The 27,410-nt window shown below is 53.1% G+C and overlaps 1 protein-coding gene across 1 annotated transcript; it reads right to left on the bottom strand.

Moving 5' to 3' along the window:
- Positions 1-2,351: 2,351 nt before the first annotated feature.
- LOC140204996 (NFATC2-interacting protein-like) lies at positions 2,352-24,166 on the bottom strand. The gene is made up of 10 exons (XM_072272043.1): positions 24,008-24,166; positions 23,712-23,846; positions 23,136-23,276; positions 22,919-22,997; positions 19,625-19,745; positions 10,157-10,246; positions 9,777-9,945; positions 9,303-9,447; positions 5,857-5,972; positions 2,352-5,484 (listed from the first exon to the last, which is right to left on the bottom strand). The coding sequence occupies exons 1-10, from the start codon at positions 24,149-24,151 to the stop codon at positions 5,308-5,310; spliced, it is 1,317 nt and encodes a 438-aa protein (XP_072128144.1). The 5' UTR covers positions 24,152-24,166; the 3' UTR covers positions 2,352-5,307.
- Between the last annotated feature and the right edge of the window lie 3,244 nt (positions 24,167-27,410).

Raw genomic sequence — 27,410 nt, 5'->3', positions numbered from 1 at the left:
CGCGGGACTACAAAAGTCAGGTTACTGACAGAGCATGCTCTTCTCAAGAAGGATCTGTTTATGTGCACCATGCCTCATTCAAAACAATTTTTAGAGGACCTTAGAAGAAGAATTGTTGAGATGCATGAAGCTGGAAAAGGCATTCCTAAAGACCTGAGTGTTCATCAGTCCACAGTAAGAGAAATTGCCTACAAATGGAGGACATTCAGTACTGTCGCTACTCTCCCTAGGAGGGCGTGCTGCATAGATCACACCAAGAGCACAATGTGCAATGTTGAAGGAGGTGAAAAAGAACCCAAGGATAACAGCAAAACACCTGCAGAATCCTCTGAACTTGTTAAAGTCTCTGTTGATGTGTCCACCACAAAGGAAACCACTGCTCTCCAAACAAAAAACATTGCTGCAAAAGATCACCCGGATGCTCCACAGTGCTTCTGGGACAACGTTCGGTGGTCAGATGAGACAAAAGTTGAACTTTTTGATAGAAATGCACACTGGTATGTTTGAAGGGAAAAGGGCACAGCACACCAACAACAAAACCTCATCCCAGCTGTGAAGCATGGCAGTAGCAGTATCCTGGTTTGGGGCTGCTTTACTGCCTCTGAGCCTGGACAGCTTGTGATTGTTGAGGGAACAATGAGTTCAAAACTTTATCAAGACATTTTACAGGAGAACGTCAAGGTAGTGGTCTGTCACCTGAAGCTTAATAGAAGTTGGATGATGCAACAAGACAATGATCTGAAACACAAGCATAAATCAATGACAGAATGGTTTAATAAAAAGAAAATTCATGTTTTGGAATGGCCTAGTCAGAGTCCAGACCTTACCCCAATCGAGATGCTGTGGCATGGCCTGAAGAGGGCTGTTCACAAAGGTATCCCAGAGATACTGATGAACTGACACAGTTTTGTATGGAGGAATGGTCTAAAATTCCTCCTCGCTGTTGTGCAAGTCTGATCAGCAGTTACAGGAAACATTTGGTGGAGGTTATTGCTGATAAAGGAGGTTCTACCAGCTATTAAGTACAAGGGTTCACATACTGTTTCCATCCTGGACTGTGAATGATTAAACAATGTGTTTAATAAAGACATGAAAAGTACAAATGTCTGTATTATTAGATTAGGCAGATTGCTTGTCTGTTATTGTGACATAGATGAAAATCAGACCACATTTTATGAATAATTAATGCAGAAAACCAGGTGATTGCAAAGGGTTCACAACCTTTTTCTTCCAACTGTACGTCCCTGTGGGGGCGGGTGTGTGTGTGTGTTCCCAAACTGAATGAAGATGAGTTGGGTAGTGAGTTCATAGACAGTAAAGAGATTGGTGGTGTTCTGGACGGTGCAGAAGAGAGCCAAAGGCTGCAGTGGGATACTGATCAGTTGCAGATACCGACAAAGAAATGGGGATGGAGTTTAATCCCGGCAAGCTGGGGGGGAGGGGGGAGTTGTTGTACTTTGACAGGTCAACAGTGAATGGGCAGCACACAGCTAATGGCAACACCTTGAACAGTACTGATGTACAGAAGGAGTTTGGGATCCAAGTCCCCAGCTCCCTGAAAGTGGCCGCACGGATTAGATGGAATAAGATTAATTTGTCACCTGTACATCCGAGAGCTCGACGTTCAAGTACTCTGTCTTTTTAGCATTTAGGTGAAGTCCAACTTTATTGCACTCAATTTCCACTTTTGTCAGTAGCTGCTGTGCTTCCTCCATCTGGTCAGAGAGCAGGACTATGTCATCTGCAAAATCACATGACGAACATCGAGCTCTATAACGACCTACCAATGCTCACCACTAAAATCAAGGCCAGAAGACTGTAGCGGGGCACTGTCTACGCCACCCCGAGCTACCTGCCAGCCTAGTTATCATATGGGAGCCCAAGCATGGGAGGATGAACCCTGGGCGCCCTCCCAAGACTATGGTCAACACGCTTCTAGAAGACAGCGGTGCGGCTAATGTAGATGAACTGAACACACTGATGAGGGAGAGGAAGTGGAGAGTCCGTCATCATGCCTGACGCTGGCCCCCTAGGCCTGAGTCGACGTAGTAGTAGTAGCGTACATCCAAACATACACAGGCAAGTGTATCATTTGTGACAATGATCAGCCCACTCCCAGATGTGCTGGGGGCAGCCCACAAGTGTCGCCATGCTTCAGGTGCCAACACAACCTACTAACTCTTACTAACCCATACATCTTTGGAACGTGGGAGGAAACCAGAGTGCCCAGAGGTAACCCACGCGTTTGCAGGAAGAATGTACAGACTCCTTCCAGACAGCATCAGGAACTGAACCCTGGCTGCTAATTCTGTAAAGCATAACACTCCTGTGCTCCCAACGGTATAAGGGACGAAGATGATAGGGAGGTAAAGTTCAAAGTAAATTTATTATCAAAGTACATATATGTCAGCATATAAAACCCTGAGATTCATTTTCCTGTGTACACTCATTAAATAGATGGAATCATAACTGTAACAGAATCAATGAAAGACCGCCCAACTAGTGTTCAATAAGAGTGCAGAAGACAACAAACTGTGCAATAAATATTGAGAACATGATGAAAAGTCCTTGAAAGTGAATCCATTGGTTGTGGGAACATTTCAATGATGGGGTGTATAAAGCAGGCAAATAGCATGCTTGTTAAGGCGCTGAGTTCAGGAGTCAGGAAGTTTGTTGCAGCTTTATAAAACTCTGGTCAGGCTACATCAGCTTTATAAAACTCTGATCAGGCTACATCAGCTTTCTAAAACTCTGGTCAGGCTACATCAGTTCCGGTCGCCTGGTTACAGGAAGGATGTGGGGGCTTTGGAGAGGGTGCTGAAGAGGTTCACAAGGATGCTGCCTGAATTAGAGGGCATGAAACATAAGGAGAGGTTGGACAAACTTGTGTAGGTTTCTCTGGAGACGTGGAGGTTGAGGGCAGACCTGATTGAGGTTCATTAGATAATGAGACAGAGTAGACAGGTGGTATCTGTCTCCCGCAGGAGAAAAAGGGTTGCATTTAAGGCAAGGTGGGGAAAGTTCAAAGATGTGCCAGACAAGTTTTCTTTAAAACACAGGGGATGGTGGTGGAGGCAGATACGACATAGGTGTTTAAGAAGCTCTTAGATAGGCACATGGATGTGCAGGGAATGGAGGAGTATAGACATTGTGCAGGTAGAAGGGTTCGTTTAGTTACAAGTTTCATTAGTTTGGCACAAAATTGTGGCCCAAACATCTGTGCTGTTCCATAATCTCTCCTTCTTTCAACATAGGTGAGGGAGTGGACAGACACATCGAGGAAGCCTTACGCTGGTTGCATAGCCGAAGGAAGATTCTGGGGGCTCGGGGGGCGGGAAGGAGAGGGGCGAGGTGAAAAGATGATTCCAAGGAGGAGGGAGGATTCAGAGGAGGGAAGGGTGTTTCAAAGTGACGAGGGAGGGGGATGTGAGGTGACGAGGGATGAGGAGGTTGGCTCTAGCCCAGGGGAGGCTCCCATTTTCCTACGGGATCTCTCGCACCCTCCACAGTAACAGCAGAGAAAGAGCACAGGTACTCACTCCCATGACAACTTTGTCACCACCCAGCTGGAAGAGGCGTCAGCAGTCCAAGATGTAAACTCAGCCAGCTCCAACATAGGCATCAGCCTCCCCAGCATCGAGAACATATTCAAAGGCGAGGCCTCACACCAGGCAGCATCTGTCACTGAGGAACCCATCACGCAGGACGTGCCCCCTTCTCATTGCTACCATCAGGAAGGAGGTACAGGAGCCTGAGTGATTCAGGAACAGCTTCCGCCTGCCATCCAATTTCTGAACGGACATTGAACCCATGAACACTGCCTCACCACTTTGTTCTCTTTTTGCAAAATTTATTTATTTATCAATGAATCATGCGGTAACTTCTGTAAACCATAGTTTCCTCCCACATCCCAGTGTGGCTGGTTGTAAGCTGTGTGTGTGTGTGTGTGTGTGGGGGGGGGGGGGGGGGAGAGAGAGAGAGAGAGAGAGAGAGAGAGAAGGCAGATATTGTGAAAATCTATCAGTGCACCAATGGTCGCCAAGAGTTTGAAAGGCTGATCCGAGGAAGGACAGCTGCGGACTGCCCCGAGTTTGCGTTGGGCCTCAGAAGAGCAGTGGATCCAGACACAGACAGCGTTTGCTGGCAGTGGATCCAGAGGGAGCAGAAAATCCAAACCAGCACTGGATCCAGATTCTGAGGGAGGTGATGCTACCACATGCACTGGATCCAGGGGTGACTGCACTTACAGGCACTGTATCCAGAGGGAACCAACGATGGAGTGCAGTGGTTCCAGAATAACACTAGAGGTGGCATTGGTCTTTTTAAAAAATCACCTGAGAGCCACACTGGATCCAGAGAAGACACAGGCACCTGAAGTGGATCCAGGAGGTATCAAGATTATGACACTGTCACTTTCACTGAATTCAGAGAACACTCAGGGAAATAGGGCATGTTCTAACAAAGGACCCAGAGACCCTGGAACACTGCACTGGGAATACTACTGAATCCAGAGCGAAAAAGCATTAGGACCCACGGCAGATACACATGAACCCTGGGATAAAACTGCTGCATCCACTGGGTCCAGGGGAGACAGCAGGAACATGGCACTGGAAATCAACACCAGATCCAAAGGAAGCGCTGGGGAACTGTGTTCCCAGAGAAGCACCTGGAGAGATATACTGTGACACACTACACCCAAAGGACACAATGAATTGATAAACAGCCCTGGATTTTAACACTGGATCAGACACCAGATGAAATATTATGCTGAGATCACACTGTGGCCTCAAATTGGATCCAGATGCTCTGGAAAAATGGTGCCAGATCCCAATGGATCCATGGGGATGGCGGAGAGACATCAGTGGTACACACAGGTTTCAGAGTAGCCCTTGACATGGCAGTGAGGCACCAGATCCTGGCTGGATACAGGGGTAAGTATGCTGGGTTGATGGATTCAGATAATCATCCTGGGGTGAATGGGGTCCAGGGGGAGACAGCATTGGCTTGCACTGGATCAAGATGGAGATAAAGTTGCAGTCTGCACTGGATCCAGAGGTAGATGTAGCCGGAGTTGTGCTGGATTCAGAGGGAGATACCACCATGCTTATACTGGATCCAGAGTGAGTATAAGCTGGTGTCTACAGTGTATTCAGAGATGAGGCTCACTTCTGCACTAGATCCAGAGGAACAAAAGCTGATGACCCCGACCCGGGTATGCAGATGGTGCAGTTGTTTGACTGTAGGAAGCAGAAGGCTCTATCTTCACCATCCAGGTCCTGCAGAGGGTAGGGGGGAGTAAGATAAACCTCAAAGGCAGTGGGACTCAGCTACTCGGGCATCAATGACGTCATCAGGTTCCATGTCAAGGTCGCGGGGGGTGCTATTCTCAGAGAGCTCAGCGCCATCGAACAGGAAACAGACGCGGCATCGCTGGAGACCCATCCTCTCCTTGTACACTGTCATCAGGCTCCGCAGCACCTCCCCCTGCAGGGAGAGATGGAAGAAGGAAGGAAGGGAGGGAGGCGGAACACAGAAAAAGAATGAGTGAAGGAGTGGGCAAATCTCTCCAATCGACAGTGCAAGGGATCTGGGCAGCTCAGACTGACATTTAATTCAGCGTTTCCAGGGTTTACGTATATAATAACAGAACCATACGAATGGGTAATAGGCTGGGGTCCAATACAGGGGTTCAGGAGGTTTATATATGGAATAATAGATCCCCAGGAAGGAGTTCCAGGCTGGGATCGAATCGAGGGAAGGTTCAGGGGTTTATATTATCATGGGAGGGGGCTACAGTCCAGGATATGTGATGAGAGCATCAGTTCAATACCAAACTCCCAGCTCTTAAACACTAACCTTCCCAATAGTGATGGCTTGCAGGGAATCCTTCTCTTGCCCTCGGACCTGCAGCTGGATTGTGTCCGTGTGATTCTCTGCCCCATAGCTGGGAGTCTCAGACATAACATGACAGTCTGGGAACGTAGAAGGAAGTGGAAACATTAGAGAGGCAGGGACCTGGTCTGTAACTCCTCCTTCCTCTACAGCTCTCTGTCTCTGTCAAACCCTCCCTCCCCATACCCCTCCCTGCCTCCTTGACACCCTCCCCAACCCCATGACACCCTACCTGTCACCGTGACACCTCCCTCCCCTACACCCCACCCCGTCTCCTTGACCCGTCCCTCCCCCGCACCCCACCCCGTCTCCTTGACCCGTCCCTCCCCCGCACCCCACCCCGTCTCCTTGACCCGTCCCTCCCCCGCACCCCACCCCGTCTCGACCCGTCCCTCCCCTACACCCCATCCCATCACCATGACCCGTCCCTCCCCCACACCCCACCCTGTCTCCTTGACCCGTCCCTCCCCTACACCCCACCCCGTCACCATGACCCGTCCCTCCCCTACACACCACCCCATCACCGTGACCTGTCCCTCCCCTACACACCACCCCATCACCGTGACCTGTCCCTCCCCTACACACCACCCCATCACCATGACCCGTCCCTCCCCTACACACCACCCCATCACCGTGACCTGTCCCTCCCCTACGCCCCACCCCGTCCCTCCCCTACACCCCAACCTGTCTCCTTGACCCCCTCCCCAACCGCATGACACCCTATCCGTCACAGTGACCCCTCCCTCCCCTGCACCCATAGAACCATAGAAACTACAGCACAGAAACAGGCCCTTTGGCCCTTCTTGGCTGTGCTGAACCATTTTCTGCCTAGTCCCACTGACCTGCACACGGACCATATCCCTCCATACACCTCCCACCCATGTATCTGTCCAATTTATTCTTAAATGTTAAAAACGAACCCGCATTTACCACCTCGTCTGGCAGCTCATTCCATACTCCCACCACTCTCTGTGTGAAGAAGCACCCACTAATGTTCCCTTTAAACTTTCCCCCCCCTCACCCTTAACCTATGTCCTCTGGTTTTTTTTCTCCCCTTGCCTCAGTGGAAAAAGCCTGCTTGCATTCACTCTATCTATACCCATCATAATTTTATATACCTCTATCAAATCTCCCCTCATTCTTCTACGCTCCAGGGAATAAAGTCCTAACCTATTCAAGCTTTCTCTGTAACTGAGTTTCTCAAGTCCTGGCAACATCCTTGTAAACCTTCTCTGCACTCTTTCAACCTTATTTATATCCTTCCTGTAATTTGGTGACCAAAACTGAACACAATACTCCAGATTCGGCCTCACCAATGCCTTATACAACCTCACCATAACATTCCAGCTCTTATACTCAATACTTTGATTAATAAAGGCCAATGTACCAAAAGCTCTCTTTACGACCCTATCTACCTGTGACAACACTTTTAGGGAATTTTGTATCTGTATTCCCAGATCCCTCTGTTCCACTTCACTCCTCAGTGCCTTACCATTAACCCTGTATGTTCTACCTTGGTTTGTCCTTCCAACGTGCAATACCTCACACTTGTCAGTATTAAACTCCATCTGCCATTTTTCAGCCCATTTTTCCAGCTGGTCCAAGTCCCTCTGCAGGCTCTGAAAACCTTCCTCACTGTCTACTACACCTCCAATCTTTGTATCATCAGCAAACTTGCTGATCCAATTTACCACATTATCATCCAGATCATTGATATAGATGACAAATAACAATGGACCCAGCACTGATCCCTGTGGCACACCACTAGTCACAGGCCTCCACTCAGAGAAGCAATTCTCTACCACTACTCTCTGGCTTCTTTCATCGAGCCAATGTCTAATCCAATTTACCACCTCTCCATGTATACCTAGCGACTGAATTTTCCTAACTAATCTCCCATGCGGAACCTTGTCAAAGGCCTTACTGAAATCCATGTAGACAATATCCACTGCCTTCCCTTCATCCACTTTCCTGGTAACCTCCTCGAAAAACTCCAACAGATTGGTCAAACATGACCTACCACGCACAAAGCCATGTTGACTCTCCCTAATAAGCCCCTGTCTATCCAAATGCTTGTAGATTCTGTCTCTTAGTACTCCCTCCAATAACTTACCTACTACTGACATTAAACTCACCGGCCTATAATTTCCCGGATTACTTTTCGATCCTTTTTTAAACAACGGAACAACATGAGCCACTCTCCAATCCTCCGGCACTTCACCCGTAGACAGCGACATTTTAAATATTTCTGCCAGGGCCCCCACAATTTCAACACTAGTCTCCTTCAAGGTCCGAGGGAACACCCTGTCAGGTCCCGGGGATTTATCCACTTTAATTTTCCTCAAGACAGCAAGCACCTCCTCCTTTTCAATCTGTACGGTTTCCATGGTCTCACTACTTGATCCCCTCAATTCCATAGATTTCATGCCAGCTTCCTTAGTAAATACAGACGCAAAAAACCTATTTAAGATCTCCCCCATTTCCTTTGGTTCCACACAAAGCCGACCACTCTGATCTTCAAGAGGACCAATTTTATCCCTTACAATCCTTTTGCTCTTAATATACTTGTAAAAGCTCTTTGGATTATCCTTCACTTTGACTGCCAAGGCAACCTCATGTCTTCTTTTAGCCCTCCTGATTTCTTTCTTAAGTATTTTCTTGCACTTCTTGTACTCCTCAAGCACCTGACTTACCCCGTTTCCTATACATTTCATACAACTCCCTCTTCTTCTTTATCAGAGTTGCAATATCCCTTGAGAACCAAGGTTCCTTATTCCTATTCAATTTGCCTTTAATCCTGACAGGAACATACAAACTCTGCACTCTCAAAATTTCCCCTTTGAAGGTTTCCCACCTACCAATCACATCTTTGCCAGAGAATAACCACCCCGTCTCCTTGACCTGTCCCTCCCCCGCACCTCACCCCATCTCCTTGACCCCTCCCTCCCCCGCATCCCACCCCGTCTCCTTGCCCCTCCCTCCCCTGCACTCCACTCTGTCCCCTTGACCCCTCCCTCCCCTGCATTCCACCCCGTCTCCTTGCCCCTCCCTCCCCTGCACTCCACTCTGTCCCCTTGACCCCTCCCTCCCCCGCACCCCACTCCGTCTCCTTGACCCCTCCCTCCCCCGCACCCCACCCCGCCTCCTCGACCCGCCCCTCTCCCGCACCCCACCCCGTCTCCCTGACCCATCCCTCCCCTACACCCCACCCCGTCTCCTTGACCCATCTCGCTCTTACACCGCTCCCCATTTCGTTGAACCCTCCATCACCTACACCCCTCCCATCTCCATAACTCCTCACTGCTCAGAAGCCCCCATCTCCCCTACACCCTTCGCCATCTCTATAACACCTCCTTCCACCAAGCCTCTCCCCACTGGAGTCATCCCCTCCCTCTCGGATGAGTGCTTACCCAGAATGTCAGCCACACTGAGGTTACGGGACTCGGGGGTCTGTTCGAGGGGAAGCTCCAGGTCGTTCTGAAGCAACAGAAGGTGGCCAGGGTCCATATGCAGCTGGCGGGCCAGCATCTGTACTGCCTTCCGGAAAGGGTCCGACTGTGGGTGGGGGAGGAAAAGACATTGGGAGAATAGAAAAGGACAAATTGGAGGGATGAGGGGGGTGGGGTGCGGAGTCAGCCAGGCTGGTGGGGGAGGGCACAGGGCAGTCAGGTGGGGGGAATGGGGCAGTGGGCAGTCAGGCGGGGGGGGATGGGGCAAGGGGCAGTCAGGCGGGGGGTATGGGGGCCATCAGGCAGCAGGGCAGGGGGCCGTCAGATGGGGGTCAGCAAGAAGGGATTAAGGGACACTGTATGAGGTCAGGGCTCAGGACTAAAGAGGAGCCATTGTAAGAGGTCAGGGTTCGAGCGTAACAGGGCATCACTCACCACCCGGATGGGAATCCTGTGGACGAGACCTTGACAGCGAAGCTTGAGGGTGAGCAAACGGGGACTCAGTGGGGGAGGAGAGTGAGGTTCCAGCAGCAGAACATCCTCCCCCTCCCCCTCTGCCACCCCTCGGAAATCGTCCAGGTCCCGTAATCTCCGGTTCATCTCTCTGTACAGGACGGGGGGGAGGGAGAATAGCCAGTATCAACAACAAACATTTTCAGTGGAGGTAGGATGGGGCATGCAGTGGGGGAAGGAGGGGGAGAAGGGGAGAAAGGGGTTGGGTGGAAGGTGTGGTCAGAAGGGGAGACAAAGGTGGAGGGGAATGGGGAGGGGAGAAAAAGGGGCGGATGGGTCAGACATGTTGAAGGAGTTACTACCTGATTGCACTGAATGCACGCCCTTTCCGTCGAGTGGTGAGCGAGGGTGTGATGGGGGGAGAGGGAGACCGACTTCCTGGGCTCAGCAACCTGTGGAGACAAAACTCTCAGTGAATCTGCACCGGGAGTGTGTGATGGGACGGTGTGGAGGGAGCTTCACTGTGTCTGACCCCGGGAGTGTGTGATGGGACGGTGTGGAGGGAGCTTCACTGTGTCTGACCCCGGGAGTGTGTGATGGGACGGTGCGGAGGGAGCTTCACTCTGTGTCTGACCCCGGGAGTGTGTGATGGGACGGTGTGGAGGGAGCTTCACTCTGTGTCTGACCCCGGGAGTGTGTGATGGGACGGTGTGGCGGGAGCTTCATTCTGTGTCTGACCCCGGGAGTGTGTGATGGGACGGTGTGGAGGGAGCTTCACTCTGTGTCTGACCCCGGGAGTGTGTGATGGGACAGTGTGGAGGGAGCTTCACTGTGTCTGACCCCGGGAGTGTGTGATGGGACGGTGTGGAGGGAGCTTCACTCTGTGTCTGACCCCGGGAGTGTGTGATGGGACAGTGTGGAGGGAGATTCACTCTGTGTCTGACCCCGGGAGTGTGTGATGGGACGGTGTGGCGGGAGCTTCATTCTGTGTCTGACCCCGGGAGTGTGTGATGGGACGGTGTGGAGGGAGCTTCACTGTGTCTGACCCCGGGAGTGTGTGATGGGACGGTGCGGAGGGAGCTTCACTCTGTGTCTGACCCCGGGAGTGTGTGATGGGACGGTGTGGAGGGAGCTTCACTCTGTGTCTGACCCCGGGAGTGTGTGATGGGACGGTGTGGAGGGAGCTTCACTGTGTCTGACCCCGGGAGTGTGTGATGGGACGGTGCGGAGGGAGCTTCACTCTGTGTCTGACCCCGGGAGTGTGTGATGGGACGGTGTGGAGGGAGCTTCACTCTGTGTCTGACCCCGGGAGTGTGTGATGGGACAGTGTGGAGGGAGATTCACTCTGTGTCTGACCTTGAGACACATGATGGGACAGTATGGAGGGAGCTTCACTTGGTGTCCGACCATGAGAAAGTCTGACCACGAATGGTGTGGAGGAAGGTTCATTTGGTGTCTGACCCCATTTTTAAAATATCTTTATTACAAATTCAGTACCACAAATACATACAAACCAGTGGCCAACAAAATTACCTGACAAACTATATTAAACTGAAATATTCCTATCTCTATCAACGATGGCATTAATTCTCCGCAGAGCCCAATGGTCCCGGAACACCTCTGTGGTTGCCATGGACAGCGTGTGTTCCCTCTTAATGGTCACCTGGGTACGGACATGTCACCTAAACATTGCCAGGCAGTCTGCCCGGGCAGATACCTCTGATACGCGCTGGCAGGACCCACAGGTAGCTGTTTTAGCTGGTCACCGGAGCCAGTTCTCAAGGACATCCTCATCCGTCCTTTCCCCACCACCCCAACTAAATGACTACATACAGATAGGGCGGGGCTAAAATGCAACCAGAAGGCAAGAAGCAGCCCTCACACAGATAAGCGATAAGGGGCTGCAGCCTTACTCACTCCATGTACATGTGAAACACGGTCTCCTCACCCGCAGAAGCAACATGCGGCTGGGACATCCGCGTGCAAACTTAGAAACTTATTACAGGCCACAATGCAGCAGCCTCCACCCCAGGACCCCAAGGTGCATGGGAAGAACTCCCTTGTAAAGAGACTTCCACTGGGGGAGCCCAGGTGGAGGTTGGACCAGTGGACTGTGGCTTCCGGATAACATTCTGGGGCCTGGATCTGGAATGATGACATAAGAAAAAAAGGATGTTATCCTGATGTTTACAGGAGAACAACGCTGTTTCACTCCTTGCTCTCAGAGCAAAATGGCTTTTCTGGTGAGTTGCCAGAGACCACAGTGAGAAGTTACATAATCAGCAGTCACCAACAACCGCAGTCCCAATTGGCAGAAAAACTCCAAAAAGCACCTTCAGAGGAAAACAGCCACTAAGTCAGATGTGGAGGGAGCTTCACTCTGTGTCTGACCCCGGGAGCGTGTGGAGGGAGATTCACTCTGTGTCTGACCCCGGGAGTGTGTGATGGGACGGCATGGAGGGAGCTTCACTCTGTGGCAGACCCTTTTTTTTTTAACAAATTCTTTATTATAAATGTCGGTGCTATACAATATGTACAAAACCGGTGACTAACACATTTACTACACTACAAACAGACCCAATACATGTTAAACCAATATATTTCCATCCTCATCAATGATTGCATTTACACCCTGCGGAGCCCAATGGTCGCGGAACATCTCTACGGTCGCCGTGGACTGTGCGTATTCCTTTTCAATGTTCACCCGGGCACGAACATACTCTCTAAACATAGCCAGGCAGTCCGCCCGGGGAGAACCTCCTGCCACCCTTTTCCAGGAGCCACGGATGGCAATTTTCGCCAGCCCCAGGAGCAAGTTGACAAGGACATCCTCATCCCTCTGTGCCCCCCTCCTTACTGGATGACCATATATGAATAGGGTGGGACTGAAATGCAAGCGGAAGGCGAGAAGCAGCCCACGCAAATATGCGAAAATGGGCTGCAACCTCACACACTCCACGTACATATGGTACACAGTCTCCTCCAGCCCACAGAAGTGACACGCGGCTGGGAGATCCGTGTACAGACTAAAGAACTTATTGCAGGGCACCGCTTTATGCAGCACCCTCCAGCCGAGATCCCCAAGATGCATGGGAAGGACTCCCTTGTAGAGGGACTTCCACTGGGGACCCCCCTCACCTCCAGGTGGAAAGACCGACCGCCATGGCGTGTCGGGACGGTGGACAAATGCTAGGAAGTGGAGGGTGTGGAGCAGCAGCCCATAAAGGTACCTCCTGCCTGCATCCCTGAATGGGATTGTGGGTGTCGATGAAAGATGGCTCAAGTTGTGTGGATTCGTCTCTCGGGTAAGGCTGCGGGGCCTGGGCCCGATGAGCAGCTCAGCCCGAGTCGTTCCACACACCTGAGCCGCACTGACATCCGTTGAGGCAGGGCAAGGGTCAGCCAGGACCCCGCCCTCTGCCAGAGGAGGGGATTCCCGGCCTGAGGCAACCATGTTCCAGACTCTCAGTAGGTCCTGATAGAAGCCGGGCAGCCTCTGCAAAGCAGCACGGCTGACGCCCGCCGGTGGTAGCTGCATATCTTCGTGAAGACAGCAGCCCCTCCGGAGAAAGAAAATCGCCAACACATGCCACCTGGGAGGGTGCTCGGCGTACAGGAATCTCTGCAGAGTCCTGAGGCAGAGAGACGCCAGTCGTGTGCGTACACACACCAGCGACTGTCCGCCCTCTCCCACTGGGAGACTCAGAACCGCTGCAGAGACCCAGTGTTTCCTGTTTCCCAGAAGAAGTCCACTAGCTTCCTCTGCATTCTCGCGACAAAAGGGACAGGCGGGGGCCAAGGTGACCATCCGGTACCACAACATGGAGGCCACCAGCTGGTTTATGACCACCACCCTGCCTCCATAGGAAAGCACCCTGAGAAGGCCTGACCAGCACCCTAGCCGGGCCATGACCTTTGTCTCCAGGTTCTGGCAGTTCGCCAGCCAGGTCTCCCGCGAAGGACTCAGGTAGACTCCCAGATAGAGAAGGCGTCTGGTGCTCCACTCAAAAGCTCTCATCTCCTCCGGCAGGGAGTCCACCTGCCACTGGCCTACTAAGAGTCCGGAACATTTCGCCCAGTTGATCCTGGCGGAGGATGCCGCCGAGAAAACATCTTGGCACTCGTGCATCCTCCGCAGGTCACAGAGGTCTGTCATCATGAGGAGTACGTCATCGGCGTAGGCCGAGAGGACGACCCCCATGTCCGGTTCGCGCAGAACCAGACCTGTCAGCCTTCGCCGAAGGCGGCCGAGGAATGGCTCGACACAGATCGCATACAGTTGACCGGACATGGGGCACCCTTGACGCACTCCTCTTCGGAAGTGGATAGGTCCTGTCAATGATCCGTTAATCTTAACTAGGCACTCTGCAGCAGAGCACAGGAGCCAAACTCGGGCCACAAAGTGTGGTCCGAGCCCAAAAGCCTGCAGGGGGCCCACCAGGAAACTGTGGTCCACCCGGTCAAAAGCCTTCTCCTGGTCAAGAGAAAGAAACGCTGCCGGGGTCCCAGTCTCCTGGAGTAGGTGGATCAGGTCCCGTACTAGGTGGACATTGTCCTGGATGGAGCGGCCCGGGACTGTGTAAGATTGGTCAGGATGGACCACCTGTCCAATTACCGAACCCAGACGGTTGGCCATTACCTGGGCGAAGATATTGTAGTCCGCGCACAAGAGGGAGACCGGCCGCCAGTTCTTTAGCAGGCGGAGGTCTCTCTTCTTGGGCAGTAGGACCACAACAGCTCTTCGCCATGAGAGGGGCATTTCTCCGGTGGCTAGGCTCTCCCCTAGGACAAGGCTGTAATCATCCCCCAGGACATCCCAAAAAGCCTGATAAAACTCAACACTCAGTCCATCCAAACCAGGGGACTTGCCCCTCCGGAGTTGCCGAAGGGCAGTGGACAGCTCCTCCCGAGTCAGGGGGGCGTCCAGACACACTGCGTCCTCTGGGCTGAGCTTCGGCAAATCCTTCCAGACCTCACTACATGCCTCCGCATTTGACGGATCAGGCGAGAATAAGGACCGATAGAATGAACGGACTTCGTTGTTAATTCCATCAGGGTCCGTGATGGAGGAGCCATTGGCAGCCAGCAGCTCCACTAGCTGCTTTTGAAATCCCTGCCACCTCTCCAACGAGTAGAAGAAGGGTGAGCCACAGTCCAAATCCTGCAGCATTTGGATCCGTGACCTCACGTACGCACCTCGGGACTGCTGAAGCTCCAGGATCCTTAGTGCGTCCTTCTTCTCCTAGTATTCCTGCCACAGCTGGTCTCCAGCGGTCGGACCGAGGCGGGACTCCAGGTCAAGCAACGCTCTCTCAAGCCGCTCAACCTCAGAGCTCCGCCTCTTTGTCGACCCCCTAGTGTACTCCCGACATAAAAACTGGATGTGGGCTTTGCCCACATCCCACCATAGCCGTAGGGAGCAGAACTCTCTCTGCCTCTCCTTCCAGGAGACCCAGAACGCTCGGAACGAATCCCGGAATCGGCTGTCCTCCAGCAGCCGGTTGTTAAAATGCCAATACCCGGATCCCACCCGAGGGTGTAGTAGAATAAATTCCATCCACACAAGGTGACGATCCGAGCACGACACCGGCCGCATGGAGAATGCCGACATGTGGGAGACGTAGGCCCGAGAGATGTACATGCGGTCTATACTGGAACCTCCTTCTCTAGACCTTCTCGAGAAGGCGCTAGAGTTGGGGTGAAGATTCCGCCAGCTGTCCACCAAGTCAAAGGAGCCGACTAGCTCCTTTAACCTTTTTGCTGATGCTGGGTCGCGTTGGAGGCCCGAGCGGTCCTCCGCCTCGAGGGTACGGTTGAAATCTCCCCCGAGGATGACGCAATCCCCAGGATCGATGGAGCTCAGCAGGGTGGACAGCTGACAGAATAGGCGCGTCTGCATCACACCGCGCCTGGGAGCATACACATTGATAAAACGCAATGGTACGCCACCCAGGCGCACAACCAGGTGGAGCAGACGGCCAGGCACAACGTCTTGGACCCTTTCAATTAGTGGCTGGAAGGTCAGGGCCAACCGGATCGCCACCCCGCTAGAAATGGAGCTGAGGTGGCTCATGTAGACCGCGCCCCGCCACTCCAGGAGCCAAGCAGACTCGTCCCCAGGGATAGTATGGATTTCCTGCAGGAAACTCACCGTATACCGCCCATCCCTGAGGGCTGAGAGATGGTTACGCCTGCGAAGACGACCCCTGCTGCCGTTTACATTGAGACTAGCTATGGTAAGCTTCATGTCGGGAGCACACTAGGCCTCAGCAGCTGTGCCCATTTCGGTGAGAGCGGAGGCGCCCTCCACCACACTGTTCCGAAAGAAAGCAAGGATACTTTTTGCCTTCCGGGCTCGAGCGGTACCAGCAACACCCTGTGACCCGCCATCCCCCGTTGGAGCGAGGCTGCTTCTCCCTCTGATGTCCCTTACTAGGTCATCTAGGAAAGATTTTAGTTGCCGTCTGTCGTTCCCCGACACCGCATTCCTCTTTCCCTTTCCCTTTCGTCTGAGGATGACTCGCAGGGACCTCACCAGCCTCGGCATGCTGGGCCAGCGAAGCGAGGCTAGTTGAGGCCGGTGCTTGGCACCCTCAGAGGTGAGAATGAAATGCTTAATTTCCTCTACAGGTATCAATGGGGACTTCTCAGGAGGGGTGAGGATGTCCATTGTTTCACTATTGAAAGAGTCCCCCTCCAACCCGCCACTGCAGACAGAATCCCCATCGGCCTCCCCGCATGTTCCAATAGGTGGCTGCGCTTGTGACCCATACCGCACAGCGGGCACCTCGCTCTTACCTGCCCGCTCCACCATCGCATCAGCCTCATCCACATTTGCGACAGTGGAGGGACAATCCCCAGGGACTCCCTGCAAGTCATTTATTGCTGGGGTCGGCGTGCATAGAATATCATCCTCCCCAGGGGGCAAGTATAGAGGGGAACCCGGCACCTTTGGTCCAAGGGATTCACAAGCAGCCTGGTGCTGAGAATGAGAGAGCTTTGTCTCGTCTCCTCTTACACTATTCGATACACTTGCCTCCAGAGAGGCGCTGACTTGTAGGTCCTGGGTGGAGGCCTCCAGGGCTGCCTCATTTGTGCATACAGGGTTATCACAAGCTTTTTGCACAATCACACCATCTACCCCAGGACTGGTGGCTACATCTGGGGACTCAGGTTTGGAACTAACATCCTCCAGGATTCCCACCCTTTCCTGGGACTCCCTCGCATCTACATCCCCTGCCCTCTTGCGGGAACGTTCCCTTCTCCTCTTCACGCCGGAGGAGCACACAGGTGCAGGCTTCACCGATGGGGCGGCGCTTTCTGTTTCCATCGCCCCGTCTGCATGCGCACCTCCCCGAGCCCCATGCTCCAGGCGAAGTGGGCGTGAGCTCTGTGGCCTCAGAGGCCGACTTCTTAGGGTGTTTGGATTTCTTCTTTGCCTTCTTACTCCGCACAGACTCCACCCCGTCCCCCACCTAAACCACAGAGAGAGGAGCAGGGACCAACCCAACCGTAGGAGTAGGGACAGGGACAGGGGCAGGGGCAGGGTGAGGGGCTGGGGCAGGATCAGGGGCGGGGGCAGGGTCAGATGCAGGCGCAGGTGCACGTGCAGGAGTAGGATCAGGGGCAGAGGTAGCTGGGGCACTGGTGCCCGAAGTGGGCTCCCTCGGGTTCCGGGTGGTAGGACAGTCCCTCTGAAAGTGCCCCACCTCCCTGCACGCATGGCACCGTGGGCGCTCGGAGCTCCAGTACACCTGATAATCCACTCCCTCGTGCCGGACAGTAAACCGGCCCTCAACATCGTCCTCCCTTTCCAGCTGCATGAATACCAGACGCCGGAAAGAGATTACGGTGCGGAGGGTGCGTCTCTTAAATTTGTGACGGATGGCAGTGATCTCCGACCTTACTTGCCCTAAACGGGCCAGAGGGGGAAGCAAGTCCTCATTTGGAATGAAAGGCTTAACATGCCCCAGCACGATACATTGTGTCGGGGCCGTCACCAGCTCCTTCGGTAAAAAGATGTTGTCTACCGTGACTCCCCTGCTTAGGGCCCGGTGCACTAGCTCTTCATTCGCCAGATAGAACACCGCCTTTCCGAATTCCTTTTCGGTGGCCAGAATACCACCTTTCCCCACAAGGTCCTCCATTGCCTCCGCACACTTTTCTAGTGTCATTCCAGGGCGCAAAATACATTGCACCCCACGTTCCACCTTCACCGACCGAAACAGGGCATTGTCCGAGGCCGGAGAGGCAGCCGCCCTTGCGTAACTCCCCGAAGGCCCGCAACTCCCTGGACACCGGTCCGGCATGCTGGCGCTCTTTCCAGTCCAAGAATCTTACAGCGGTGGCAGTTAGAAGCCCTGGAGCGAGTCGAATAACTGGCCGGGAAAGTTTGCAGTCGACAGTTCCTCGCTAGCTCGGCGCCAGGAAAGGCTCCGTCGGACTTGCAGAGACCCAGGCCGGGAGAGGTCGAAACGTCCTTTCAGATGCTCCGGCTCCGAAACCGGACGAAAATCAGGAAAATAATGGAGGAGGAACGTTGCCCTGATGTCAATGGGGGAATGACAGCGTTTGCCTCCGGTTTTGGAGCGAACCAGCTTCCTGGCGAATTGCTAGCGGCCGCAGCTGGGAGCTACGCAGTTAGCAGCCGCCAACAAACTCAGTCCAAACTGGCAGTAAAACTCCACACCGAGCTTCCAAACCAACGCCATCACTCACTCAGTTGTCCAAGAGACTTTTAGAGCCACCTCCAAAGTATTCCACGAACTTTATCTAGTAGTTTTGCCTCGATTTCTCCTAGCTCAGTCAGCACAGCTCCTCTCCGTGTCTGACCCCGGGAGTGTGTGACGGGACGATGCTGAGGGAGATTCACTCTGTGTCTGACCCCGGGGGGCTGTGATGGGACAGTGTGGAGGGAGCTTCATTCTGTGTCTGATTCCAGGAGCTGGCGATGGGACAGTGTGGAGGGAGATTCACTCTGTGTCTGACCCCGGGAGTGTGTGATGGGAGAGTGTGGAGGGAGATACACTCTGCGACTGACCCCGGGAGTGTGTGATGGGACGGTGTGGAGGGAGCTTCACTCTGTGTCTGACCCCAGGGGGGGTGTGATGGGACAGTGTGGAGGGAGCTTCACTCTGTGTCTGACCGCGGAGGGGTGTGATGGGACGGTGTGGAGGGAGATTCGCTCTGTTTCTGACCCCGGGGGGGTGTGATGGGACGGTGTGGAGGGAGATTCACTCTGTGTCTGACCCCGGGAGTGTGTGATGGGACAGTGTGGAGGGAGCTTCACTCTGTGTCTGACCCCGGGGGGGTGTGATGGGACGGTGTGGAGGGAGATTCACTCTGTGTCTGACCCCGGGGGGGGGGGGTGTGATGGGATGGTGTGGAGGGGGATTCGCTCTGTGTCTGACCCCGGGGGGGGTGTGATGGGACGGTGTGGAGGGAGATTCACTCTGTGTCTGACCCTGGGGGGCGGGGTGTGATGGGATGGTGTGGAGGGAGATTCACTCTGTGTCTGACCCCGGGAGTGTGTGATGGGACGGTTTGGAGGGAGATTCACTCTGTGTCTGACCCCGGGCGGGGGGGGGGGGGGGGTGTGATGGGACGGTGTGGAGGGAGATTCACTCTGTGTCTGACCCCGGGAGTGTGTGATGGGACAGTGTGGAGGGAGCTTCACTCTGTGTCCGACCCCGGGAGGGTGTGATGGGACAGTGTGGAGGGAGATTCACTCTGTGTCTGACCCCGGGAGGGTGTGATGGGACAGTGGGGAGGGAGATTCACTCTGTGTCTGATTCCAGGAGCGTGTGATAGGACAGTGTGGATAGACTCACAGAGAATGACTGTTCTCCTGTTCGGACTCCGAGTCCAATGTGTGGAGTGTCTGATCATGCCCCGGAGACACTCGCCTCCGCTTCCTTGTTCCTTGGTCATTTTCCAGGTCCTCGTCCGAATCTGTATCCAGGGAACAAAAGAAAGTGGCTCAGGATCAGCACCGTTCCCTCACCCTATCTGTCCTGCATCATGCCCCCATGCCCACCCCCTACTGTCTGTCTTTGAGCTGGACAGAGGATTATTAATCTCACATGTAGTGAGATAATGCAAAGTTTGTCTTTCACACTGCATAGAGATCAAATCATTGCAATTGTACATCAAGGTAGAAGAAGGGAAAACAATAACCAAATGCAAAATAAAAGTGTTACAGCTACAGAGAGACAATAACATACAAGCCCATTCCAAGGCAGGTGGTGAGTTCAACAGTCCATCATTCAGTCATCTGATAACAGTAGGGTAAAAACTGTCCTTGAGCCTGGTGGGGTGTGCTTTCAGGCTTTTGTTACTTCTGCCTGATGGGAGAGGGGGAAAGGGAGACAGTCCAGGGTGGGTGAGGTCTTTGATGATGTCAACTGCTTTACTGAGGCAGTGAGAAGTGTAGACTCTGTGGAGGAGAGGCTAGTTTCCACGTGGCATCATAAACGGTCTTCGCCCGCTGCTTGACTTTCCCTACTCTGGAGTCAAACGCCAACCAAGGACACAATTCCTTTTTGGCAGAATCTGAAACAGTGACAAGGAAGTGTATAGGAGCAAGTTCAATCAGAGATCTGAGTAATATTGCAACTGCACCCTTCCACTCAGTCAGACACTAAAAAAAACTCAGTCAGTAAGACAAGGTACTGATTATAGACCAGGAAGAGAAAGTTGAGAGAACACACATCGGTCATCGAGGAGTTAACAGTGGAAAGGATGAACAGCTTCAGATTTATTTATCACATGTGCATCAAAACACACGTTTTGAAATGCGTTGTTCATGTTAACTTCCAGCCCAGCCCACTTAGGGATGTGCTGGGGGCAGCCATACACAGGGCAGCAGTGGCACAGTAGTGTAGTGGTTAGCACAACGCTTGACAGTACTAGCGACCCGAGTTCAATTCTCATCGCTGTCTGTACGGAGATTGTACGTTCTCCCATAGAAACCACAGAAAAACTACAGCACAGAGACAGGCCTTTTGGCCCTTCTTGGCTGTGCTGAACTATTTTCTGCCTAATCCCACTGACCTGCACACGGACCATATCCCTCCATACACCTCCCATCCATGTATCTGTCCAATTTATTCTTAAATGTTAAAAAAGAACCTGCATTTACCACCTTGTCTGGCAGCTCATTCCATACTCCCACCACTGTCTGTGTGAAGAAGCCCCCGCTAATGTTCCCTTTAAACTTTTCCCCCCTCACCCTTAACCCATGTCCTCTGGTTTTTTTCTCCCCTTGCCTCAGTGGAAAAAGCCTGCTTGCATTCACTCTATCTATACCCATCATAATTTTATATACCTCTATCAAATCTCCCCTCATTCTTCTACGCTCCAGGGAATAAAGTCCTAACCTATTCAACCTTTCTCTGTAACTGAGTTTCTCAAGTCCCGGCAACATCCTTGTAAACCTTCTCTGCACTCTTTCAACCTTATTAATATCCTTCCTGTAATTTGGTGACCAAAACTGAACACAATACTCCAGATTCAGCCTCACCAATGCCTTATACAACCTCATCATAACATTCCAGCTCTTATACTCAATACTTTGATTAATAAAGGCCAATGTACCAAAAGCTCTCTTTACGACCCTATCTACCTGTCTCCCCATGATCACGTGTTTCTTCTGCGTGCTCTGGTTTCCTCCCACTATTCAAAGCTGTACCGGTTAATTGGTCATTGTAAATCGTCCTGCGATTAGGCCAGGGTTAAAGTGGGGGTTGGTTTTCTGGGCAGCACAGCTTGAAGGGCTGGAAGGGCCTGTTTCACACTGCATCTCAATAATTTCTGACACCAGCAGAGCAGGCCCACAATACTCAGCAGAATACAGATCATGACAAAACAACAGCAGCAAAACCAGCCCCATTCCTCCCACCTACCCACACACAGACAGTCCTCAACTCCAGTCTTCAGCTTCCAGACTCCCAATCAACCTTCGGGCTCCAGTCTTCGCTATCAACACTGGACATCGGGTCCTAGGGCCCACTGACCTGGAAGAGCCTGACGTCCACAATGCCCATCGTCCTGTCCTTGTTGCCTTCAAGCGCTGAGTGGAGGCCTGACCTCTAACTCCTCCACATCCCTATCTCTAAAACCTAATCTGATCTCTAATTTCTCCCATATCACTGTCCCTCAACCCTAACCTGACCTCTGTCCACAAAACTACCCCTATGAACTTTAAAAACAATTGAGCCCGGATCTCGACAGGCTGCAAATCAGCGCCATCGTAACCAGATGAAGTTCCTCGGGATGTCGACGTCCCGGAGGACCTATGCAGGGCCCGATCACGTGCCAGCAGCTCTTCTTCATGAGGAGTATGAGGAAATTTGATATGTCACCAAAGACTCCAGCAAATTTCTACAAATTTACAGTGGAGAGAATTCTGACAAGTAATATCATTGCCAGGTATGGACAGGTTCACAAGAGGCTGCAAATGGTTGTAAACTCAGCCAGATCCATCACAGGTCCAACCCTCCCATTATCGAGGACATTCATTAAGAGGCAGTGCCTGAAGAGGTAACAGCACCATCCGGGACACGCCCTCGTCTCATCACTACCATCGGGAGGAGGCACAGCAGCTTGAAGACCCACACTCAGCAGTTGAGGAAATTCCCTTCTGCCATCAGATTCCTGGACAATCAATAAACCTATGAAGACTACCTCATTATTCCTCTTTGGCATTTAGATAAGAGTCCATCCTACCATACATTCAAAAGCTTTGTAGCAGTGGGGTAGAGGCTGTCCTTGGGCCTGGCGGGACATACTTTCAGGCTTTTCTACCTTCTCCCTGATAGCAGAGGGGAGAAGAGAGAATGTCTGGGGTGGGTGGGATCTTTGATTATTCTGGCTGCTTTACTGAGGCAATGGGCAGTGAATACAGGGTCCATGGAGGGGAGGCTGGTTTCTGTGACGTGCTCAGTTGTGTCCACAACTCTCGGCAGCTGCCATATCAAGTGGGGACACATCAAGATAGGATGCATCAGTAAAATTCAGTGAGGGTCAACGGAGACATGCCGAATTTCTTCAGCGTCCTGAGGAAGCAGGTCCGTAGGGTTGGTGGTGCATTGCAGCGCGGAGGAAGGCAGAGGTAACCCACACACCTGACAGATTCAACTGCTTCCAGATCTGCTTGTCCACCTCTGCAGCGTTCTCTTGGTACAGTCGGAGAGTTCTGTTCACCTGGGGAGAGAGGGGACAGGTGAGGAGGTGGTGTGAGGATGAGGGGGGAGAGGGACAGAACAGGAGCAGAGGGGGATGTCAGATGTGGAGTTGGTGGTCAGAGGTGAGGTGAGGATCAGAAATGGGGTCAGGAGTTACCCTGCCAGTGTAGACGGGGACGGTGGTGACAATCTGTGTGTCCAACACTCGCCTCCGCCGACTGCTCTCCACTCTACGTCCTCGAGGCCCCTCCATCTCTGTCACCTCCAGCACATCGTCCTCGCTCTCACTGCTCGCTTCCTGGAAGGGGGGAGCACATCATCAATGGAGAAAGATGGATCCCAAACACTCCTCCCACCCCCCATACCACCCTCACCATGCACCCACTCACCGCTCCGTCCCTCTCCCCCTCCGTGCCTGCCTCCCTCCCTTGCATCCTTCCCCCAGAGACTGGGGGCGGTCTGCAACCACAGGGGTCAGAGGATACGCCATCAGTGTAGATAGGGATGGTGTAGAAGGTCTGTGTGTGCAACACTCACCTCTGCCATCCACCCTCCGGCCTCAAGGCTCCTCCACTAGCTCTCCCTCGCTTTCTCCTGGGGAAGGGACCTCGACAGATCCCAAACATCTCCCTTCCCCCCCGCCTCCCTATTCAAAAGGGCAGTCAGGGGTCAGCAGTGAGGGCTTGGGGTTGGGTAGCGGAGATGGAGGGTTGGGGTCAGAGGTGGAGTTTACCTTGCCGGTGCAGGTGTTGATGATCCGTGTGCCCAAATCTCGCCTCCACCGTCTCCCCACCACCCTCCGTCCTCGAGGTCCTTCCACATCCATCACCTCCATCAGGTCTCCCTCGCTCCCGCTGCTCACCTCCTCCTGGGGGAGCAACCTTACAGTGGGACAAACATCTCCTCCCTCCTCCTCCTCCCTCCTCCCGCCTCCAAACCTCCTTCCCTTTTCAGAGAGAGGGTTACAGGTCAGTGGTGAGGGTTTGGGGTGGGGTAGGGTCAGGGTTGGTGGTCAGAGGTGGGGTTTACCTTGCCAGTGCAGGCAGTGACAGTCTGTGTATACAATACTCGCCTCCGCCCTCTGCCCTCCACCCTCCGTCCTCGAGGCCTCTCCATCTCCACCACCTCCACCACATCGTCCTCGCTGCTGATCTCCTCCTGAAGGGACATCATCAGTGGGTAAGTCGAACCACAAATACCTCTGTCACCTCATTTACCCCTCTGCAGCCTCTCTCACTCACTCCCTCCCTCACTCACTCACTCTCACACCCTCCTTCCCTCCTCTCACTCCCTCCCTCACTCCTCTCACTCACTCCCTCTCACACCCTGCCACCCTCCCTCACTCATCTCACTCCCTCCCTCACTCCTCTCACTCACTCCCTCCCTCTCACACCCTGCCACCCTCCCTCACTACTCACTCCCTCCCTCCTCACATCCTCCCACCCTCACTCACTCCTCTCCCACCCTCGCCATCCACTTTCCCCTCATTCCCGTTTCTGACTCCTCCCCCCGAGCTATTGCCCACTTCTTCATTCCCCATCCTCCCACAACTTGCTATCTTCTCACCAGCGCCGCCATCGCCGGAGCCGAGTACCTCCCGCCCCTAACGATTCCTATTGGTCGTAACGCTCACCATCCTCACCCCTATTGGCTTAGTATCCCATCACTCCTAGCAACCGTTTCCCCCTATCGCGCACCGACTTTCCCTTTCCAACCAATTAAACAAACCCATCCTCACGGTAGCGAACGGCGAACTCCGCGCTGTCTATTGGTTAAGAAAAAGGTCTGTGCGAGCAGCTCCCTTCTCTATAGGTTCAGTGTGAACCTGCCTCCGGGAACGGAACGAGGTCATCTATTAGTCAGAACGAACGTCATTCATAATATTTTACAACTGTAATGTACAACAGTCGGAGACGAGGACCAATGGGAACGGCTGACACCGAAGGCATTTCGTAGCAACTCACGCATCGGCGATAACGATTGGTGAAGGATCTGGGCCCGAAACGTCGGCTCTTCTCCACAGAGGCTGAGTTCCTCCAGCATTTTCTGTGTTTTTATAATAGATTAGTACACCGGCCAGCTTGATTTTTCAATCAAAGACCCTAGAATTCATTAGCGAATCAGCCCTCTCGCGCTCCACCTGTGGGGATCGGCTAATTCAATGACAGACACTAACTCACCGGGACTTGGCATTACTCGGCATTCTGGGAATTGTAGTTCTTCTGTATTATTTCTTTAAAAGTAACAGTGTCCACCTCAGGTCGATGAGGGGTGTCCAAGGAATCGGGGGTGGGTTCTTGGGTGATGACTGAAAATCAAATTTGATGTTACCGGGAGCCTCGCAATTATTCTGGTATACACAGGCAAATCTCATGCAAATTCTCAGTGACGGGACGTGGGGCGGGGGTTGGGGACGACGACAGTGATTTTCAGGTAAGCAAGCAGACACAGAATGAAGTTTCCTCCACATCACACACTCCCGGGGTCAGATACAGAGTGAATCTCCCTCCACACTGTCCCATCACACACTCCCGGGGTCAGACACAGAGTGAATCTCCCTCCACACTGTCCCATCACACACTCCCGGGGTCAGACACAGAGTGAATCTCCCTCCACACTGTCCCATCACACACTCCCGGGGTCAGACACAGAGTGATGCTCCCTCCACACTGTCCCATCACACACTCCCGGGGTCAGATACAGAGTGAATCTCCCTCCACACTGTCCCATCACACACTCCCGGGGTCAGATACAGAGTGAATCTCCCTCCACACTGTCCCATCACACACTCCCGGGGTCAGACACAGAGTGATGCTCCCTCCACACTGTCCCATCACACACTCCCGGGGTCAGATACAGAGTGAATCTCCCTCCACACTGTCCCATCACACACTCCCGGGGTCAGACACAGAGTGATGCTCCCTCCACACTGTCCCACCACACACTCCCGGGGTCAGATACAGAGTGAATCTCCCTCCACACTGTCCCATCACACACTCCCAGGGTCGGACACAGAGTGAATCTCCCTCCACACCGTCCCATCACACACTCCCAGGCTCAGACATAGAGTGAATCTCCCTCCACACCATCCCATCACTCACTCCCAGGGTCAGACACAGAGTGAATCTCCCTCCTCACTGTCCCATCACACACTCCCAGGGTCAGACACAGAGTGAATCTCCCTCCACACCATCCCGTCACACACTCCCAGGGTCAGACACAGAATGAATCTCCCTCCACACTGTCCCATCGTACACTCCTGGGGTCAGACACAGAGTGAAGCACCCTCCACACCGTCCCATCACACACTCCCAGGGTCGGACACAGAGTAAATCTCCCTCCACACTGTCCCATCATACACTCCCAGGGTCAGACACACTGTCCCATCACACACTCCCAGGCTCAGACATAGAGTGAATCTCCCTCCACACCATCCCATCACACACTCCCAGGGTCAGCACAGAGTGAATCTCCCTCCACACCATCCCGTCACACACTCCCAGGGTCAGACACAGAATGAATCTCCCTCCACACTGTCCCATCACACACTCCCGGGGTCAGACACAGAGTGAAGCTCCCTCCACACCGTCCCATCATACACTCCCAGGGTCAGACACAGAGTGAATCTCCCTCCACACTGTCCCATCATACACTCCCAGGGTCAGACACACTGTCCCATCACACACTCCCAGGCTCAGACATAGAGTGAATCTCCCTCCACACCATCCCATCACACACTCCCAGGGTCAGCACAGAGTGAAGCTCCCTCCACACCGTCCCATCACACACTCCCAGGGTCAGACACAGAGTGAATCTCCCTCCACACTGTCCCATCATACACTCCCAGGGTCAGACACACTGTCCCATCACACACTCCCAGGCTCAGACATAGAGTGAATCTCCCTCCACACCATCCCATCACACACTCCCAGGGTCAGCACAGAGTGAAGCTCCCTCCACACCGTCCCATCACACACTCCCAGGGTCAGACACAGAGTGAATCTTCCTCCACACCGTCCCATCACACACTCGCGGTGTCAGACTCAGAGTGAATCCCCTTCCACACAGTCCTATCACAAACCACGGTGTGAGACATAGGGTGAAGCTCTCTCCACACCATCCCACCACATATTCCAGGGGTCAGACACAGAGTGAATCTCTCTCCACACTGTCCCATCACACACTCCTGGGGCACTGAGTGAGAGAAAGAGGGACAGAATCTGAGAAACAATGATAGAAGACAGTCTGACAGACAGATGCAAACCTACAGAAGCCTACAAACCCACAAAATTCCAACTACCCCATGTATCTATTCCCCCTCTCCCCACTACCCTCACCCCAGTTTCTCTCTCCCCCTCTGTCTCAAACACAAACATATTCTCTCTCTCTCTCACACACACACACACACACACACGCAATCACACACTCTTCC

Source organism: Mobula birostris, chromosome 11 (genome assembly GCF_030028105.1).
Source record: "Mobula birostris isolate sMobBir1 chromosome 11, sMobBir1.hap1, whole genome shotgun sequence".
NCBI lineage: Eukaryota > Metazoa > Chordata > Chondrichthyes > Myliobatiformes > Myliobatidae > Mobula > Mobula birostris.
This window is presented reverse-complemented; position numbering and strand designations above follow the sequence as displayed.